Consider the following 19,634-nt stretch of genomic DNA (forward strand, 5'->3'; position numbering starts at 1 on the left):
ACATCTTGAGCCAGAGCACGGGGCTGCTGTATTAATTAGGCAGCGTCTAATCAAATGAAACCAAGAAAAAATGAATTGTCACACACAAACTATGTATTTTGACTTTATTTTTCCATCATGATTGTGTAAATATTTTCTTGAGTTTCCGAAATGGTTTGGTTTCTGATTGATGGCCCACCTCCCGTTTCCTCCAGATCCCTCCGGTGCAGTGTAATCTTTTTTTTTTAGTCTATTTTAAGTCAAAACACTTCTTTTTAACCTCTGCGGTGGTGCGTTTCTCCATGGAAACGGCATTTATGTTTCCTGCAATGGTGCTCCATGCATTGTTGCTACTGTTGTCGTTGTCTCTTGTCTCTCTTTTTTTTGTCCCCCTCTCATCCCCCCCCCCGTTTCCTTTTCTCTTCTTCTCTGTCCCCTCCTGCTCCGGTCCGGTCGCTCCAAATTTGCTTTATAACAAGCATCAAAGTCAAATAAATTTTGTATAACAGGGGAAGTGTATATCACACTTCTCTCTGGCAGAGTAAATCTGTTGAGCACTTGACGGCATTTAGATCTACAATTCTATCTGCTTTAAAGGCTGGACAGGACAGGGGTAAAAAAAAAAAATTTAAAAAAATACATTCTCTCTCTGCGCAGCTCACGTCCAGCCAGGTACTTTTTTTTGATGAATTAGGATTTGAATATATATTTATCGATGGAATATATTTTAGTTGTTTTGATGATAAATAATTGTTGGGATATTTTATTTGCACTACATTTTTTGGGATCAGGTTGCAAAATCCATCATGAGGGCGATTGCGCATTGAAAGTGCAAGCTTTGCTTGTGCGTAAGAGTCCTCCTGAGCATTCGTCGAATTTGTTCTTAGATCTAAGAACTGTGAGTTAAGAACATGTTTCGTGAATGCCAAAAATATTCGTAAGAAGGCTTTAAGAACACATTTGTGCGTAAGAACGTTTCGTGAATGAGGCCCATTGTTCTTCCACCCTTAGATTGCGCTCTGCTTTTCATGTTGATTTTGCCTTTAAATACAGTCGAGACGTGTGAGACCTATCCTACTAAATCTTGAACTGAGTGGAGACATTCAGTGCTATTTATAAAATTTGTTGAATAAACATGAAAAATGGGTTGGGTCCAAACAAAAGGTGCTATCATCTAAGCCAGGAGTGCCCGTTACATCAGTGGTCCCCAACCTTTTTTGACCCACGAACTGGCTTGTGTTCCCACAAATCTCCCGTTGACCGGGGCGGGGGGATCGTACATTATAGCGATCTAATTTATCTTATTTATTATGTATTATTCTGTAAAACTAAGACATGAATAACATCAAATTAAAAGCACAAAATGAATGCCGACCCACCAGCCACCAGTTCAAGTTCCAGCCAAGTTTTTCCAGAGAGATGATTACATGGCTGTTTCATGTAATGCTTTGTTTGTGCAGTACAAGGCAGTGTGCTAGCATGAATTGAGACAAATGTGCACATTAGCACTCAATAAGTCAAAAACTTACCTTTATGCATTCCCACGTAGTATCAGCATTTCAGACCAAATATGAGGTGAAAGAAAAATGGTAAAAATACAGCAGCAGTAGAGAGAAAGTTCGCACACTCACAATGGACATGCGTCAAGAGAGGCGGATGTAACAGAGAGAATCCGGCCACTTTTCAAAATAAAAAAAAAATGAAATAATGGAAATGATTTTTTCTTTCTGTGAAAAAAAGTACCGCGGCCCGGTACCAAATGACCCACGTCCCGGTACCGGGCCGCGGCCCGGGGGTTGGGGACCACTGCGTTACATCGATCCTGAGCTACCGGTCCATCACAAAGGTAGTTTGGGTCAATCGCATAAACGTCACTTCATAAATGTCTTATGACATCAGTCAGCTGACATTAAGCTTCCCTCCCGATTGGCTCTTCCTCCCCCGCGGCAATGGTGAACGTCACGTCTCAAGCGACCCACAGAGATGCAGCTTTCGTCTTGATTGTTGTGATTATGAATAAACTAAGTCAGCGATAAGATGCTTATATCTATAACAAAAGTTATGTGTGGGCTTGTAGAGGCTAGTTATGTAGAAAAAGAAGTGAATTGTTTGATGGCTTTGCTTCACGTCCTGAACTCCAGAAGAGAAATGTGTGTTTTTCTACACTTTCCGTTCTTAAACTATTATTTCATGATGAATTGGAAATTGTGCCTATTGCTGAAACCGTTTGAATATGTTGCCATGACTCAGCTACATTGTCTTTTACATAATCATAATGTTTGATAGCAAATGCTAACTGGATGTAACACGTGTGTCTAATGAACGCTAACATATTACTGCTACTCAGGTTATGTGCACAACTATTGAGGAATTAAGTGACATTATCTTTATTGCCATTTGGAATTGATTTGTGAATTATTTGTGAATGATATCAGCTACTTTGAGTGTGAATGTGAAATACTAATCATTATTTAGTATAGTAGTTACAAACTTCATATATGTATATACGGTATATACGTATATATACTGTATATATGTATATATACGTATATACTGTATATAATATATAATTGTATATATATAATTATATATATAATTGTATATATTGTGTTGATATTGAATATTTTATAGATTATGTTCTAACATTAGTTTCATGTAACAGTATTACAGTACATGTATGCTTTGCATGTGACTATTATCACATGGGTCGGGTGACTGGCATGTGGTTTTTGCAGGAAAAAAGCCTATTTTTGGAGAAAAAAAAAGAAAATGAAAAAATCTGCAAATTTGCGGGGCTGTGATGAATTGGCCGTGTCCACTGTATCGTACAAAACTTCACCTATTTTGAAAGCTGCCCTGGGTGGAAAGAATGTGTACACCCCCGTCTTAGAATGATAAATACTTTTAAGAGAATGTCCTTAAGAATACGAGTCATCCTTGATGCAGGTCATACATGGGGGGGATGCCGTGTGAGATGCTCAAACCTGAATCTGATGAACTGTGAGTATAAGGTCAAACGTCTAAAAGCTTCAATGTATGCAATAAGTTTTTAAAGTCTGTTACATGTTTCTGAAGATACGAGCTGAAGCTGGATTCGGAAAGTTCAGTCTGGGGATATATGAGCTGCAGAATGACCAGCACTTACGTTGGTGAGCGCATATCAAATGTAACAATGTACTGAACGTGTATTTCATGTTTTTAGCAAACATATTGGATTATTAGATTGAATTCCTACAGGACATCACAACGTGAGCTACATCCTGGATGCCAACTATGGCAGGTGAGGATGTGTTGTAATGGTTTCTTGTTACACATGTTACAAATGTAACATCTTCATCCCGTTTAGGAGTTTATCAGAGAAGCTGCTCTACAGGGTGTCTTCCCTGGGGAAGCTCCACATGTTCCAGACCTTTGCAGGTGAAGATAACATGAGCGTCACCTCCTCGATGCCGTTTACATTTGACTAAATGTGCTGCTCTGCTGGTTCAGAGGTCACCGGGATAACGCCATCCAAGGGCAGCGTCATGGGCGGAACCCTGCTGACCGTGCACGGACTCTACTTCGACGAGACCGATCACCCGGCGCGTGTCACGGTGGGAGGTAACTGGCAGCAACAAAAACAAAAACAATAAAATTCCTTGTCCCCTCCGACGATGCGGACATTCACAGCAAACATCATCACGCCATGGTGATAATCCTTGTCAACGCCAACACACTTTACTACCATAGAAAACTGCTGAGTCATTGTACAGACTGTTGTGGAACAAGTGACAAGTACTATCTATCCATCCATTTTCTATGCCGCTTATCCTCATTAGGGTCACGGAAGTATGCTGGAGCCTATCCCAGCTGACTTCGGGCGATAGGCAGGGTACACCCTGGACTGGTCGCCAGCCAATCGTAGGGCACATGTAGACAACCATTCACACTCGCATTCATACCTGTGGACAATTTAGAGTCTCCAATGAAGCTAACATGCATGTTTTTGGAATGTGGGAGGAAACCGGAGTACCCGGAGAAAACCCATGCATGCACAAACTGGGAGAGCATGTGATGTAAAGGTGACTATAGGGGTGTTATTTCATGTCTAGAGGGCTCTAATCATGTTTAAAAAGTGTATTTAGAAGGTGGTAAACAGGTTTTCTGTATCTTATGTTTTATTTCCTCTTATTATTTTATTTATATTTATATTATTATAATATATAATATAATTATTATATTATTTATATTATTATTATGTATACTATATGGGTAATAGGAGAAAAAAGTGGCTATTGGGTGTTATTTCAGGTCTAGGTGGCTCTAATAATGTTTCAAAAGTATTTAGAAGGTGGTAAACAGGTGTTCTATGTCTTATATGTCTTAGTTTCTCCGATTATGTCTACTATATTGGGTAATATAGGTGTAAAGGTAACTATAGGGATGTTGTTTTATGTCTAGATGGCTCTAATCATGTTAAAAAGTGTATATACAAGGTAGTAAACAGGTTTTCGATGTCTCATATACTGTCACGCTTGGGCTATAGTGAGGGCCTGAAACCCCGAACGCAGAGGCAGGAGGCAGGTAAGAGTCTTTACTGAATTTATTCCAAGTAGAGCAAGTGAACATAAGGCGCTGGTCCCAACAAACAGGTATACCAGGAAAGAACTGAAACTAAGTGCCGGCTGAAGGCTGGTGCTGCTGAACGCTAAAGAACATAGAATATACAAGGACAAGAGTTGCAACGCAGGTGTGTCCTGGAGTATCTGGCAATAATCCGTCGTTTCCCAGATGTCCGCAGTCAGCTTAAGTAGGAAGCGTGTGTAATCAAGTTCAGCAGCTCCGCCTCCAGCCAGGGCCATGGGATCTGGGAGGAAGACAAATGAAAAGGAGACAGTTGCACCACAAAATGGCACAATGCCTCGCTAGCAGCTAATTCTCCAATGAATAATTGGCTGTGCCTGAAGCAAGGCACACTTCCTTAATGTGTACCAAATGTTCCATACCGAAAAATCTCATTAGAAATACGTGTACCATTAAGTTGATAGTAAACGGTGGCTTACGAGTGCTTGGAAAAAGGATGCTTGCTCTTAAACGTGGTGATCCATTGTCTGTTAATAACAGCGCTAACATTCCACAAACTATAGGGCTGCCGTGCCAAATCAAGAGTGTGCACGACAACAAGATCACGTGCATGACGGGCAAGCAGCAGATGATGTACAACGACAACAGCACAGAGACCACAATCTACCCAGGTGAGGAATTGTTCCAACGCTTATCTCCAGGTCATCCTCTTGCATGCGCTCGAAACCATGGCTCCATCCCGTTTTTCAAGTATTTCAAACATACGTTATTTAAAAGTAACTTAGTGTGACTCATCAGTTCTTTGTGTCAGTGAGATAAGCAGATATGTGGCTCTGCACGTCACACATCAGGCAAGGAGTTCCCTCTGCATTCCACTTCAAGAGGACTCAACCGTTTGAAAAGCAGCAGGTGGAACATGCTCAAAATGATACAGATTCTCATTCACGTCCAAACCAGGTGGCAGAGGCTTAAAGATGGAGCTGTGGAACAACACCAGACCTGCAGACCTGACTGACATACAAAGCTACGACAAGAGCAAAGACGGATACTGGGCGCAGTGGATCGACTCCATGCCGCACAACTTCCCTCATGAATTGCACGACCTGAGCACCAGAACCAGAGGCTTCTTTGTGCCGCCGGCCAGCGGCAACTACACAATTTACCTCAACTGTGACGACAGATGTGAGCTGTACTTCAGCAACTCCAGTCGCCTGAAAGACAAGGCATGGCAACGTACAATCTACACAATTATTTCTCAAGAAAAATATTTTTCACTCTAAACACCTGCTTCACCAACCTCCCTTTAGGTCAAAGTGGCCTACCAGCCACACTATGTATCAGACTACACTAAACTTGCATCACAGAAGTCTGAAGTCATGACTCTAGAGAAAGGAAAAGCGTGAGTACAGAGACCGATTCTAAATGTTCAGTCTACCGGCGGTCCTCGGGTTACCAACATGTTCCGTTCCTAGACCGTGATGTTTTGGTGTAACTCAGATCTTGTACCTGAACTACACTGTACACAGAACACACAAAGAACATAAATGAAAAAGAATACATCCAACTGTGCTGCTTAGATATTACTTTCATACTTTCATAGGAGCAGATCCTTTAACATGCGGTTAAGACCAAAAGTGCGGCCAATATTGGTGGGTGACTTCCATGGTGATGGCTTTCATTTTCCTTGGCGCATCCACCAGACGAGACTACTTTACACTCAGGAGACATAAAAAAGTGCAAAAAACTCATTCATGAGTGACACCCGAGAACCACCTGTATTTATATTAACATCGTGTTTCCTGAAGCTACTACATTGAACTTCTGCATCAAGAATATGGCGGTCTAGCCGGAATCAACATGGCCATGTTCCGACCCGAGAGCCCGTTTACAGAAGAGCAGACAGACGATGCTGTCAACGAGATCCAGAACATTGTGGTGGACTATGAGGCGTTTGATGAAGAGCAGGTAGGTGGAGGCTGGTCTGCTCCAACTAGTGGACTTTTATGAGTCCAAGACATGTTGGTTGCATCTTCCAGGTGGTTACCCTGGAGGCATGGCCCGACACCGTTAGTGGAGTTAAAGAGGTGCAGAAGGTGAGCATTAGTAGACTCTGTGTGGGCCTTCAGTGTGGAAGCACCTACTTCAGCCTGCTCTACGAAGACGCCTGCACCGGTAATGTGGACATGTTGGACGGTTTAAGATATGACACTAGCGCCCACGGTCTTGTTATTGAGTCAAAGATGAAAAAATCCTTTCAGGCCCAATCCCTGTGAGTGCCACAGCAGATGTGCTGGAGAGAGCCTTGAACAATCTGTGGTCCATCAAACCTGACTCGGTCCAAGTTAGCAAAGACGAGGACAGTGACGGAGTTCATTTCACAGTCACTTTTGATTCTGACAGAGGTGAGACGCTCAAAACAAAAGGGTCTTCCTCAAATTTCCACTGATGCAGTGCAGCAAAACGTCGTCTTCTTTTGGACTGCAGGCGATTTCAAGCCTCTCCGCTACGAAAGCCTCGGCCTGGACACCAACATCACCGTCACCGAGGTGACCAAAGGCGTGAGCAACATGGCAACTTTCACCTTGAGCTGGGGGGGCATACCCACAAAGCCCCTTCACTACAATGCCAGCAGCTCAGAGGTCGGTTCTGAAATACACTCACGCTCCAAGCCGAACAAGAGCTGCTCTGAAACCTAACGGCCTTCTTGTGTGACTGAGACCAGGTCCAGTCGGCCCTGGAGGACATGATGAAAGCAAAGTGTCCTGAGGAGATTCTCACCGAGGAAGGCCGGGATGTGAAGTTCTTCAAGGACTATGAAGATGACAACTCCATGGTCAGTGAGGAAGCCCATACTGTCACAAACACAAACACAATCACCCTAAAAAAAACATTCTTGCATTGAGCAGTTTGATGGCATCAAAGGGACGCCGGTGAAAAACATTGCTTTCTGTGGATTGTGGTCGCTGAAAAATGCAGAGGTTCTTTTCAGGGAAAGTTACAAGACACAGTCTGGTGCAGAGTACAGGGGTATCTCCCTAAAGCAATATCCGACGGTAATACACAAAGATGGAAGTAAAACGCTGTTTGGAACAGACAGTTTTCTCAATCTCATTCTTCCGTTTCCTTTCCAGCTCTGCTTTGCACATAAGGGCATCTTAAAAGATGAAATTGGGCTAAAGTTGACTTATAAAGATGAAGATGAAGGCCAACTTATGGCAAAGACAGAAAAGATCAGCACCGTCTTCACAAAAGGCCACAAGTCAGTAAAACAATCAGCGGGGAAATTTACTTCATCCGCACTAGAGATGATGACTTTGATGAGTTGCCTGATGCAGATGGAGTTACAAGTGTGTGGACCTGCAGACGTCTCTGCAGACTGCCCACATTGGAAGTGAACACACTCTCCTGGAAGTTTACCTCTACAAAGGCAACTCAGGGGAAGATTTCTACGTGGACGCCGTCCACATCGGCAAGAATCCCACCACGGTGGAGGAACACGGTGTGCAGCTGGAGTGCAGTTCCATTTTGGCTGACTTCAAGACTTAAACTGACACTACTCTGTTGCTTGGGTTTTCCCGTAGCTGTTCTTGTCAAGAGGAGGCCGCTGCCATTTGAGAGCACAGGTCATGCGTTCAAGGAAATCTCTGTCATAACCAAAAATCACAGCTATGAGATCACAGCCACACCGGTGGACTGCGCCTTCGGGTTTCCCCTCATCGGCGTCAGCTTCCTGCAGGTAACTCATCGACAGAACTCCACCTACCATTGTGACAAACATCTGGAAGATAAGCCAATAATCAGTTCATTCAGATCACTCTACTGCTGGGTTGAATCTGCAGTCTTTGTTTGAATGCAAGGATTAGATTTCAGAAAGGGAGGAGAGTGTGTTTAGGTTTGAAGGCAAATGCAGTAGGCCTCATAAAAGAAACGCTAACACGAGAGGAATAAGAGCTTATACTACATACAAACTATGACACGAAGGCATGGTAGGGACAAATACATTTAAACAATAAATGACTGCTGTGCTTTTAAAACTCTATTTAACACTGGATTATCCATGCCATGATTGGGCTCTCTCAGTGTCACTCAAGATTCAAGATTCAAGATTCAAGAGTTTTATTGTCATATGCATAGTAAAACAGGCAGTTATACTATGCAATGAAATTCTTATTCTGTTCTGCGACGTGTGTGAGTGCTTCGTTGAGAAGCCTGATGGCCTGTGGGTAAAAGCTGTTTGCCAGCCTTGTGGTCCTGGACTTCAAACTCCTGTAGCGTCTGCCTGACGGTAGGAGTGTGAATAATGAGTGTTGTGGATGTGTGCTGTCCTTGATGAGGTTGTGTGTTCTGCGTAGGACTCTAGATTTATAAATGTCTTGCAGTGAGGGGAGGGCTGCCCCAACAATGTTCTGTGAGGTCTTGATCACCCGCTGGAGTGCCTTCCTATCACGTGTTGTACAGTTACTGTACCAAACAGTAATGGAGGCGGTAAGAACACTTTCAATGGTGCATCTGTAGAAGCAACTCAGGATTTTGGTGGACATGCCAAATTTCCTCAGTCTTCTCAGGAAGTACAGTCTCCTTTGGGACTTCTTCATAATTTGTTGGGTGTTGTGAGACCAGGTGAGGTCCTTGCTGATATGTGTGCCAAGGAACTTGAAGGTTTTCACCCTCTCCACCTCAGTCTCATCAATAAACAGGGGTCTATGTGACTCCTTTTCCCTTGTTCTTGGGTCGATGATCATCTCTTTAGTCTTATCTGTATTGAGAAGGAGATTGTTATCACGACACCAAGCTATGCGGTCCGCCACCTCTCTTCTGTATGATGTTTCAACACCACCAGTGATCAGTCCGATGACTTTAATGTCATCCGCAAATTTAATGATGCTGGTGTTGTTCTGGGAGGCCACGCAATCATAGGTGAAGAGTGTGTAGAGGAGCGGACTCAGCACACACCCCTGTGGGGTCCCAGTGCTCACAATTCTTGAGCTGGATGTGCGATTGTGGACTCTGACTGACTGGGGTCTGCCTGTTAGAAAGTTAAACACCCAGTTACAGAGGGAAGGTGACAGGCCAAGTGTGAGGAGCTTATTTGTGAGTTTGTGGGGGCTGACTGTGTTAAAAGCAGAACTATAGTTTATAAATAGCATTCTGACATATGTGTCCAGGGCCCTGTAGGTGAGAAAGGGCTGTGTGGATGGCAGTGTTGACTGCATCATCCGTGGACCGGTTCTGGCAATATGCAAACTGTAGAGGGTCCACAGTTGCCGGGATACTCTTTTTGATGTGGGTCATGACTGTTCTTTCAAAGAACTTCATTACAATAGGAGTGAGTGCTATAGGGCGATAGTCATTCAAGCAGGTCACGTTGCTCTTCTTGGGTACGGCCACTATGGTGGTGGACTTAAAGCAGGTCGGTACAGATGCTTGTGCAAGCGACAGGTTAAATATGTCAGCAAGCACATCAGCTAGCTCTGATGAGCAAACCTGAAGTGCATATCCTGAGATGTTGTCTGGGCCTGCTGCTTTTCGTGGGTTTGTTTTGCTCAAGGCTTTTTACTGTGTTTTTCACTGAAGAGGATCAACACTAGTGGGGACATGGCCGTGTTTCAGGAAGGCGGCGCCATCATCACGGTCACTCGCACTCACAGAGCCACCCCGCCACTGACGGGCACCTTTGCTGTGGAAATGCACGAGCAGTGTATTGAAGGTAGCCCAGACACTACAGACCTTCTGGGAACAATCCCACTTTGCGGTTTCACTGAAACTGTGCCGATACAAGGCAATGCGTCTGGTGCTTTGAAGCAGCTTGTTGACCACTTGTGCTTCTCAGGTGTGTCTGTGGACATCAGTCAGGAGGACCTAAAGTACGCCCTGGAGGGAATCGCCGGGATGGGCCTGGTCGATGTTAAGTATATAGGAACCTGCAGACAGCCCAAGTGGAAGGTGGAGTGGCTAACGCAGCCGGGAGACCAGCCTTTGCTGCAGCTCAACGGTTCTTTGGTCGTTGGCAAGGACGTGGTTGTCTGGGCCCACGAGAGGACGAAGGGAGGGCAGCTGATGCGGAGCTTGACAGGAGACTTCTTGCGTGTTTGGGAAACCAAACCACAGGTACTACCTCTTCTCTCTGGATCGGTGTCGGCAGATTGTGTGTTATATATATACAGTATCTATCTAGAAATGTGGTAGAGCGAGTTCAATTTGTGTCTCAGGTGTGTTTCGTGCCTCCAGGTGATCTTAAATTCACATTAGCATGCTACAGGATTACTGGCTGCTCCCTCCTAATCTGATGAATGATGCCTTCCCAGGGCTTTTTCTTTACAAAATTGAACCTTTTCCATGACGACTGTAATAACACGTTCACAGGTGGAAGTTTACATCAATGGCATTCCGTCAAAGTGTTCTGGAGACTGTGGCTTTGAGTGGTCAGAGGAGAAGACCCCCGTGGTGAGCGGAATCAGTCCTTCTCAAGGTGATTTGTTCATCCACTATCAGGCTCTAGTACATCCATCAGGGTCAACCACAGGACTATTGTGGTTCAAAATCTGGATAGACTGTTTGAGTCTTGGAGGGTGGCAGGCTCAAGGCCCCAGAGTGGCCAAAATATATGAAAAATTGCAGGTGGTTTTTCATATTCATTCTTCAAACTTTACCAGGATCCATCGGACTGGGGACCCTTTTAACTGTTACTGGTTCTGGCTTCAGCGACAAAAACGCCTCCATCATGGTGGGAGGGGCCGAGTGTGTCGTTGAAGAGGTGTCAGGTGAGTTGGCAAGTAAAAACAGCAAACTTAATGAAACTGAAAGGGTGTTTGTTGCAGCTGACAGTCAGGTGTGCAGACTGGGCAGCGCCAGCGCCGGCACCGTCCCTGTGTGGATCAACTTCCCCCTGATGGGTTGTCCACGCTTTGCAGGCGGCAGCGTCCTCAACTTCACCTACGAGCTCATCGTCTCCTCTTTCTCCCCCGCGTCTGGAAGTGTTGCAGGTGGAGCATCACAATAATAGTCATGATAAAAAACACACAGAGGTGCTGGATAACCTTCACTGACTTACCTGTTGTGTCTTGTGTGTCCCAGGAGGAACACTTTTGACAGTGACAGGCTTTGGCTTCAGCAGGGATGCCAGCGTGACAGTGGGGGGCCTGGCGTGCAAGGTGGTCCAAGCGAGTCACACGGAGCTGAAATGCAGAACGCCTGCAGTGAGTTCCAGTCCCACTGGGCACTGTTAGGACAATTCAGTAGGATTCTGTACATAAAAGTAGTCAGTGTACAGTATGTGTTGTTGCAGGGTAGTGCAGGCTCGCACGCGATGACAGTCAGCGTGGGCGACATGAGCAAGACGGCAAGCGACACCTTCACCTACGACCTGGCCCTGACACCTCAGATCTCTGACCTGAGGCCCCTGACGACCCCCATCGTTGGTGAGCCTCTCAGACTGCTGCGTCAGGGCTGTCAGAGTTATGTTCTTAAAGGTCACATACATCCTGTTAGGCAGACGCATGACAGTAAACACACACACACTCACAGTACAAACAACACATCTGTCCCCAATCGACGGCTTTTATGACAACAATATTGTTGAAATGGAAGACTTGAAAGAATGCTTTGTTTGTCAGGAAGATTAAGCTCGTTGTGATTTCTAGTTTTTTATGTCATTAGAAATGTAGACCAATGTACTCCAAGAGCAGGTGAGTTCAAGTGGAATCCAAAAATGCTAGGAGTATCTCGCAAGACTAAAACGTGATGAGATTTCACGTTTGGAGAAACGCTGTATCGCAGGAACAAGGTGGCCAGAAGCCAATCAGACTGTGAACTATGGCTAATACAGTAATATGGAAGTGGCAGCGTACGTGAAGTGCTTTAGGCACACCTTTAGGCAATCCAACCTACCTTGGTGTTCGCAGCGCGGGTGACGTCTGGCTGTTTTTCCATGGGAGTTAAACACTTGCTCGCTACTCTTTGATTGATGTCCAAGCAGAAGTCAGAATAATTCTACATTTCATCAACTTTACTTAAAGATTTGTCAGATCAACCCACGTAGATGTTGGGACTTGTCTGCGCCCTTAATCACCGAGCTCTTCTATTGGCTCTCACTGCAGTCGGCTCAGCGCCAACTTCAAGCACTGGTTCCGTTTCATAACACACCTCTTACATAGAAGCGATCCATGTTGACATGTAGCAATATATTTAGCAAGTAAGGGTGCACATTTAAGTGTTTGTTGCATTATGCATTTATTCTGTAATTCAATACAAAGGCGAAGAAACCGCCGAGCAGGGGAGCGGGAGTGAACGCCTTGCAATGCACGTCTTGGTGTGGTAAAGTGGTAAAAAAAAAACTCCATAATGCAACCCAGCCCCTCACCAACATCGCCAAGACTGCAGAGCTTGGACACACTTGCCTTCGTGGCAAACACGCATGGGTGTCCAAAGTGTGGCACAGGGGCCATCCCTGGAACGTGGCCCATTGCATAAATGAAATAAATAAAAAAAACAGCAAAAGTAGAAAAACAGAGCAAAAAGGAATAATGTAAGTAGAAAAAGATAAAATATTGATACCAATAATTAATAAAAACACAAGGATGTGTCTTTAAATATGTGTACAATTTTTTTTTATTATATATTGTTTTTCTTTGATTATAAGTATCAAAGGAGAGCCGAGGGCAGGTAAACAATACTTTATTGTAGAAGATGCAAAAATGAAGGGAGCAAAAAGGTACAACCAAGGACAGAGTAACAGAAAATCACCCGGAGGAAGTCACAGGGAAAAAATCCTACCATAAAACAGGGAGCTACCGAGAAAAAGGATGGAGGTAGAACGGCAACACTATACCTAGTCTAAGAGAACAAAGGAGTACTGCGGAAAAAGGCAGCAGGCAGGCAGCAACAAAAGAATACACACTGCACGCATAACGTGAGGGGCCAACCAGGTGGAGCCGCAAGAAGGCTGGAACGTCTGCTGGAAGGAAGGAGGGCATGCAGCAGGAAGGTGCCTGTGATGAGGTGCAGGAACGCAACAATCTGGCACCTTGCGGCGGGGCCTTGCTGCTTAAGAAGGGCTTCCCTCAATTAGCTGCAGGTGTGCCAAATTTGGACCGTGGTGTGGGAGGCGCGCTGCAACAGAGAGCAGAGAGAGAGAGGAGACAGAGCGGCGCACAGAATCCTCACAATATTATTGTTATTGTTATTAAATGCAGTATAAAAACATAACAGTGGTTTATTGCCCTGCGATTGGCTGGCGACCAGTCCAAAGTCCGTCTCTCACCAAAAGTCAGCTGGGACAGGCTCCAGCATCCCCCGCGACCCTAATGAGGCTTAAGCTGCATTGAAAATTAATGAAAGAATGGTTTATTTGCTGTCAAAAATACAGTATATATAATGTATCATATCTTTGAGCGTCGATTTGAGGGACAATAAACATTTCAAAACGCACCTGCATTGTTTTTTCCATCCATCCATTTTCTGTGCCGCTTCTCCTCATTAGGGTCGCGGGGGCATGCTGGAGCCTATCCCAGCTGATTTCGGGCAACAGGCGGGGTACACCCTGGACTGGTCGCCAGCCAATGGCAGGGCACATATAGACAACCAATCACATTCATACCTATGGACAATTTAGAGTCTCCAATGAAGCTAACATACATGTTTTTGGAATGTGGGAGGAAACCAGAGTACCCGGAGAAAACCCCCCCACACACGGGGAGAACATGCAAACTCCACACAGAAATGCCCAAGGGTTAGGGTTAGTCCAACCCAGGTCTTCCCATCTCCTGACTGTTACTGTGTGGTCAACATACTAATCACTAGACCACCGTGCAGCCCTGCATTGTTTTTTTGACTTGGTTAAATAAAAAAGTTTCTGAAAATGAATGTTAAAATCTGATTTATTTTATATTGTCATTATTAGCTTTTTAGTTGTCTTGATGACTGCTCCCCGCTGATTAAAGGTGAAACCATTAACAATTACATTTATAGTTAGGGGGCACGTTGGCCTCATGGTTAGTACAGTATGTCGGCTATTCCAGGATGTAGCCCACCTCAAACCCAAAGCCAGCTGGGATAGGCTCCGACTTACCCAAGACCTTAATGAGGACAAGCGGTATAGAAAATGGACAGATGGATGATAACCACTCCCCGCTTATTAAAGGTGACACAATTAACAATTGAATTTATAGTTGGGGGGCATGTCGGCCAGTCCAGGACGTACCCCACCTCAAACCCAAAGCCGGCTGGGATAGGCCCCAGCTCACCTATGACACTAATGAGGACCATTTTCTGAGAAAAAAATGAAATAATAATTGTTAAAAATATTTTTGAACACAAAGTCAGCGAATTTGCAGTGTTCTAAATGCTGAATCGCAAAGTGTGGGGATCCACTGACTATAGCAAGGATCTTGTGCTGCACATTAAAACGTATGTTAAAAGAGAGCTTTAGATGGAAACTAAAGTTGAAGTGTACAGTCGCAGCATACAGGAGGAGGTGGCGTCAATCAAAGGCCTTGCTCACATTAAAAGCATTTAGTCTGCTTAGAATGTGTCTCTGCAGGCTGTTGTCATTCCTCCCAAACATGCTAATTATCGCTCATATTTCCACACACAACAGATAATTATACCTCTTGTGTTGTCGCACGCAGGACTCAGCTATTGTCCAAATCTTAGAGGATGAGTGCCGTAACTCTTTCTTGTCTGTCATGCTTCATCTCATTGTTGTTTTGTGTGTTGTGTAATGTTGCCGAGCATGTTTCTACAACGAGCACCTCACGCTCGTCCACACAATGGTGGCGGTTACGCCGTGAAAAAACTGGAGATTCTTTCGCTGACAAGCGTTAATTATATGTGAGTGACATGAGCTCCAGCATTGTCCTCATCATGAAACTTCATGCTCCTCTTCAGGTCTTTCCTCAGGACACCGCCTTCTCACTGTCCTGGGGTCAAACCTGGGTGAGCAGGACATTGAGAGTGTCGTGTACGTGGGCAGCAGGGAGTGTGTAACCAAGGAGTGGACATCCACAAACATCACCTGTGTCCTCCCCGTCCTGCCACCCGGCCTGCACAAGGTGGACGTCCAGGTCGGAAACATTGGATACCCCCAGACCAGGTACGATTGGTTGGTATGAAACATCTTGGTATGGACTGAAAAATGCTAACTGGCAGTCTTAAACACCAGCCAGACAAAAGATTCATTTGTATTTTGGATTGTTCCACAGCAACGACGTGAACGCCACCATCAAATACATCTTGGAAATTCACGCCATCTCCCCCACGACGGGTTCTCTGCTGGGAGGAACCGACCTGACTATCACTGGATCTGGTTTCAGCCCAAACATCTCAGACAACACAGTCTTTGTTGGTAAGCAACACGAGCACCGACAAAGTCAAGGAAACCTACTTATGTTTATGTGCTTTCAAATCCTGCACTAACATTGGTGGACGCCTCAGTTATGAAACAATCTCCAAGCTGAAGAGTGACAGTGTCACGTTTCACATGATCTCACCCATGCGTGTTTTTTGTGTGACAGGAGAATCTGAATGCAAGGTGAATGCGGCCTCTGAGAACGAGCTGCGGTGCGTGCTGCAGTCACAGGAGAGCACCCACTTTGTCACCAACCAAGGAGTCCACCACAGTAGGTTTGCGTTTCGCTCCTTTGTTCACATGTCATGTGGAATCTCAACACCGACTGGATTCACTTACAGAAAACTGCTTCGAGCAAGGGAGCTGTCACTAAGAAAGCCATTGTTTCCTATAATTATGCCAGTATAGAAATATGACCAAAAAATGCTGTGTTACTAACACTTCATGCCTCTGTGTCGCACAGTTCACGGTCGGGGATATGCCTGGAATCCCGCTTCCATCACGGTGGCTGTGGGAGACACCGTCATGTGGAGGTGGGAGCCTCCTGCCTTCAAGAACAGTTTCCGTTATGCCGTCTTCCACATTTCCAGCCCCAGTGGCACCACAGATGACAACACGCTCTTCTCCAGCGGAGAGCCCAAGCCTGGGGAAGGTAGAGAGAAAAAACACATTTGAGTGGATCATTCGCTTAACGTGATAGCACTCAGTAAATGTCTCATGCACACGCTAAACTGTACTTTAAGGATGTGACCTATTTGCTGTGTCTCCCCCACCCTGCAGGCTTTTTCAGTTACCGTTTCACCATCCCCGGTGTGTATTACTACAGCAGCGGTTACATTGACGGGGACAAAAAGTTGCAGGGTGTTGTGAGAGTCCAACCTCTGCTGGACAAAAGCGACAACAAGATATCCGTCAGTATTGAAGGCGTGGAAGCCAGACACGTGAGGGGGGGTATGAAGACACCAGTTTTATTTGTTCAACGTATCAATTATGTCCGCAAATATACTCATTCAGGGCATTGAATGGATCACAACTGAACTGTTTAGGTTGTCTTAGAAGGCATTTCACCTCTTAGTTCATGCTGACAGGCTGGATAGGACAGCTCTAGTCAGCTCTATTCTCTAGTCTACGCCACCACCTATCTCCCACATACAATGCTGTCCTTTCAGTAATTTAGTCTATAACAAATAAACTCGACACAGACACTTTGGTGCTCCCATGATCGTCGTTGCATCTGAATGGAACGTGAACAAATGGTGACTCCACCCAAAACATTGGCTGGCAGAGGCCCCACTCTGTTGCACCTTAATGACTGTGGTTTCTTGTCTGAGGATGCCGCTACCTTTAGAGGATAAATACTTTGGATCCTGCACCATCCCCTTAGACTAGAGTTGTTCTATCTAGTCTTAGAGCATGACCTGATGAAACGCCTTCTCAGACAACCTGAACAGTCCAGTGGGCCGTAAAAGGAAGTCAGTAAAACATGATGCATAAATGATGTCCACAGGCTCAACTAAACAACAAGCAGTCTGGTTGTTCTCTGTCTCCTCCCATAGTGTCACGTCACGTCTCCAGGTCTAACCGCGAGTGTGTGGCCACACCAGAGTGCTCTCAGACAGAAGTGTCATCAGACAGCCTTTCCTTCAGCACCTCTTCCTGCTTTACCCCCACAGTCCACTCCATCTGGCCCAACCAGGGCTCGTACCACCAGCACATCCACATCCAAGGGGATGGTTTCAGCAATGTCAGCTGCGCCCTCGAGGTTTGTCCGCATGCTTTTGACTCTCCTGTGAAGTATCTTCCTTGAGGTTGACATGCTGCTGTGCTGTGCAGGTGACGGTGTCGGATGAGCCCTGCCAGGTGATCAACAGCTCCCAGACGGAGATCTACTGCCAGCTGAGCTCCAACAACAGTCTCCCCATTGGCGTCGCTCTACCTGTCAACGTTAAAGTTAACAACTTAGGCAGCGCCATCATTGCTGTGGCACAGGAGCTGGCCCGCCGCTTCGTAGTTTTGCCTATAATCGACTCAGTGTCGCCCCCTGAAGGCAGCCCCACCGGCCACACCAGGCTCTCCATCCACGGTTCTGGTTTTTCCGAGGGAGAAGTGACTGCTGCCGGGGAACCGTGTAATATTGTCTCCATCAGTTACACCCACGTGGTCTGTGACACCGCACCCTCCCAGCCGCACACTGGTGATGTCGCCTTCCAGGCGGGGAGCATCCAGAGTTCCTGTCATTCCAACTGCTCCTTCCTGTACTCGTCTTCCGTGACTCCAAGTGTGACCCTCATTTCTCCGGACAGCATCAGCGATGTCAGCAATGTCACCATCTCAGGGACAGGGTTTGGCACCGACTCAGAGGATGTGGCGGTTTTTGCCGGCCACATGGAGCTGGAAGTCACCAACGTGACTGATGATGCCATCACGGTGAAGATTGATGCTCTCCCTGCTGGCGCCCATGTCATTCATGTGATTGTGCGGAGTAAAGGCTTGGCATCCGGTGATGTCACTATGACCAGTCAGGCTCACGCTGTCCTGAGCCCCACTGAGGGGAGCCTGGTGGGGGGTACCTCTCTCCTCTTCACTGGGAATGGCTTCCTTCCAGGAAACACCAGCGTGACGGTCGATGGTGAACAGTGCGAGATCGAGGAGGTGATGCCCGGTCAACTGAGCTGCCGGACGCCTCCTCACAGCAAGGGCCTGGTAGTCGTTACCATTCATGTCCTGTCCGTGGAGTATCCTCCCCTCAACTTCACCTTCTCTACAGGCTACACCCCAACCGTCAGCACCATCAGTCCCTCCACTGGTAAGCATAGTTCTCCTTGTCTTGAGGATTCATCTGTCAAAACCTGCTTGACTGTCCTGACCATCCCTGTTATCTCAGGGCCGAGCGGTTCAGCGATCACACTGAGCGGTTCCGGGTTTGGCATCGACAGCCAGCAGGTGACCGTCATGATGAACAACGTGAGCTGCGCAGTGCTCACGGTCACAGACAACCAGGTGGAGTGCACCGCTGGGGACAACCCTGGCGGGGAGTACATGGTCATGGTTCACCACCAGGTCAAGGGTTACGCACAGTCTGACGTCACGTTCACTTACGAGCTGACGCTCCACGGTGTGCAGCCCAACGAGGGTAAGCGCATCTTGATGCAGGATGAAAATATGAATGGATTTTGTTTGATTTCTCTAACTTGGTCTTCTTTTCCGCCCCTAGGTAGTTTTGGCGGTGGTGCCCAGCTGACCATCCAGGGTTCTGGGTTCGACCCGCTCAACTCCATTGTGTTGGTCTGTGATGAGGAATGTGAACTTGATAAGGATGCATCTACGTCGACGGAGCTCCACTGCATGTCTCCATTCAACAACGGTACGACCGCATATTTTAGGTGCACAAACAAGTTTACACTTTACGAAGATAATGCTCAGTTTGGACTCACCCGGTCCGAGAGGCATTCATTTCACAATGTGCTTGTAGTTTTTTGTTTCTAAGCGACCAAAACACCACTAACGTTATAATACCTCACTGATAGGGTCAACACAATACAGGGAGACTTGTTGTGGTTGCTGTTCGGGCAAGTCTCCTGCCTGCCATGCCTTATTGAACTATCTTTCCACTCAGCAGCTCATCCATTGATGTTCAAGATGCTTTTACTCACTCATCTTAGCAAAGAATGTGTACTTGCTGGTTTCATTGGTGTTTTTTTTAAGACAAAGCTGTCTGTCGAAACTCTGTAATGGACTCCATCCGCCA

General features: G+C 45.9%; 1 protein-coding gene across 4 annotated transcripts in view; it reads left to right on the forward strand.

Moving 5' to 3' along the window:
• LOC129173460 (fibrocystin-L-like) overlaps positions 1-19,634 on the forward strand; it is a 46,616-nt gene that overhangs the window by 2,782 nt on the left and 24,200 nt on the right. The window contains exons 7-39 of one of the 4 annotated variants that reach the window (XM_054764411.1): positions 2,926-2,979; positions 3,055-3,128; positions 3,217-3,259; positions 3,326-3,396; positions 3,469-3,579; positions 5,106-5,213; positions 5,500-5,765; positions 5,850-5,941; positions 6,348-6,507; positions 6,579-6,714; positions 6,801-6,944; positions 7,027-7,181; positions 7,265-7,375; positions 7,449-7,595; positions 7,674-7,801; positions 7,878-8,041; positions 8,124-8,278; positions 10,117-10,249; positions 10,373-10,650; positions 10,906-11,011; positions 11,196-11,303; positions 11,361-11,525; positions 11,617-11,738; positions 11,813-11,960; positions 15,427-15,631; positions 15,741-15,883; positions 16,053-16,157; positions 16,350-16,538; positions 16,667-16,837; positions 17,443-17,648; positions 17,720-18,692; positions 18,771-19,019; positions 19,101-19,250. In XM_054764411.1, coding sequence (XP_054620386.1) covers positions 2,926-2,979; positions 3,055-3,128; positions 3,217-3,259; positions 3,326-3,396; positions 3,469-3,579; positions 5,106-5,213; positions 5,500-5,765; positions 5,850-5,941; positions 6,348-6,507; positions 6,579-6,714; positions 6,801-6,944; positions 7,027-7,181; positions 7,265-7,375; positions 7,449-7,595; positions 7,674-7,801; positions 7,878-8,041; positions 8,124-8,278; positions 10,117-10,249; positions 10,373-10,650; positions 10,906-11,011; positions 11,196-11,303; positions 11,361-11,525; positions 11,617-11,738; positions 11,813-11,960; positions 15,427-15,631; positions 15,741-15,883; positions 16,053-16,157; positions 16,350-16,538; positions 16,667-16,837; positions 17,443-17,648; positions 17,720-18,692; positions 18,771-19,019; positions 19,101-19,250 — 5,570 coding nt within the window. Of the gene's footprint in view, positions 1-2,925; positions 2,980-3,054; positions 3,129-3,216; positions 3,260-3,325; positions 3,397-3,468; positions 3,580-5,105; positions 5,214-5,499; positions 5,766-5,849; positions 5,942-6,347; positions 6,508-6,578; positions 6,715-6,800; positions 6,945-7,026; positions 7,182-7,264; positions 7,376-7,448; positions 7,596-7,673; positions 7,802-7,877; positions 8,042-8,123; positions 8,279-10,116; positions 10,250-10,372; positions 10,651-10,905; positions 11,012-11,195; positions 11,304-11,360; positions 11,526-11,616; positions 11,739-11,812; positions 11,961-15,426; positions 15,632-15,740; positions 15,884-16,052; positions 16,158-16,349; positions 16,539-16,666; positions 16,838-17,442; positions 17,649-17,719; positions 18,693-18,770; positions 19,020-19,100; positions 19,251-19,634 lie in introns of those variants that run through there. The other 3 variants (XM_054764412.1, XM_054764413.1, XM_054764414.1) reach the window with 3 other exon arrangements.

Source organism: Dunckerocampus dactyliophorus, chromosome 20 (assembly GCF_027744805.1).
Source record: "Dunckerocampus dactyliophorus isolate RoL2022-P2 chromosome 20, RoL_Ddac_1.1, whole genome shotgun sequence".
NCBI classification, from domain to species: Eukaryota; Metazoa; Chordata; class Actinopteri; order Syngnathiformes; family Syngnathidae; genus Dunckerocampus; species Dunckerocampus dactyliophorus.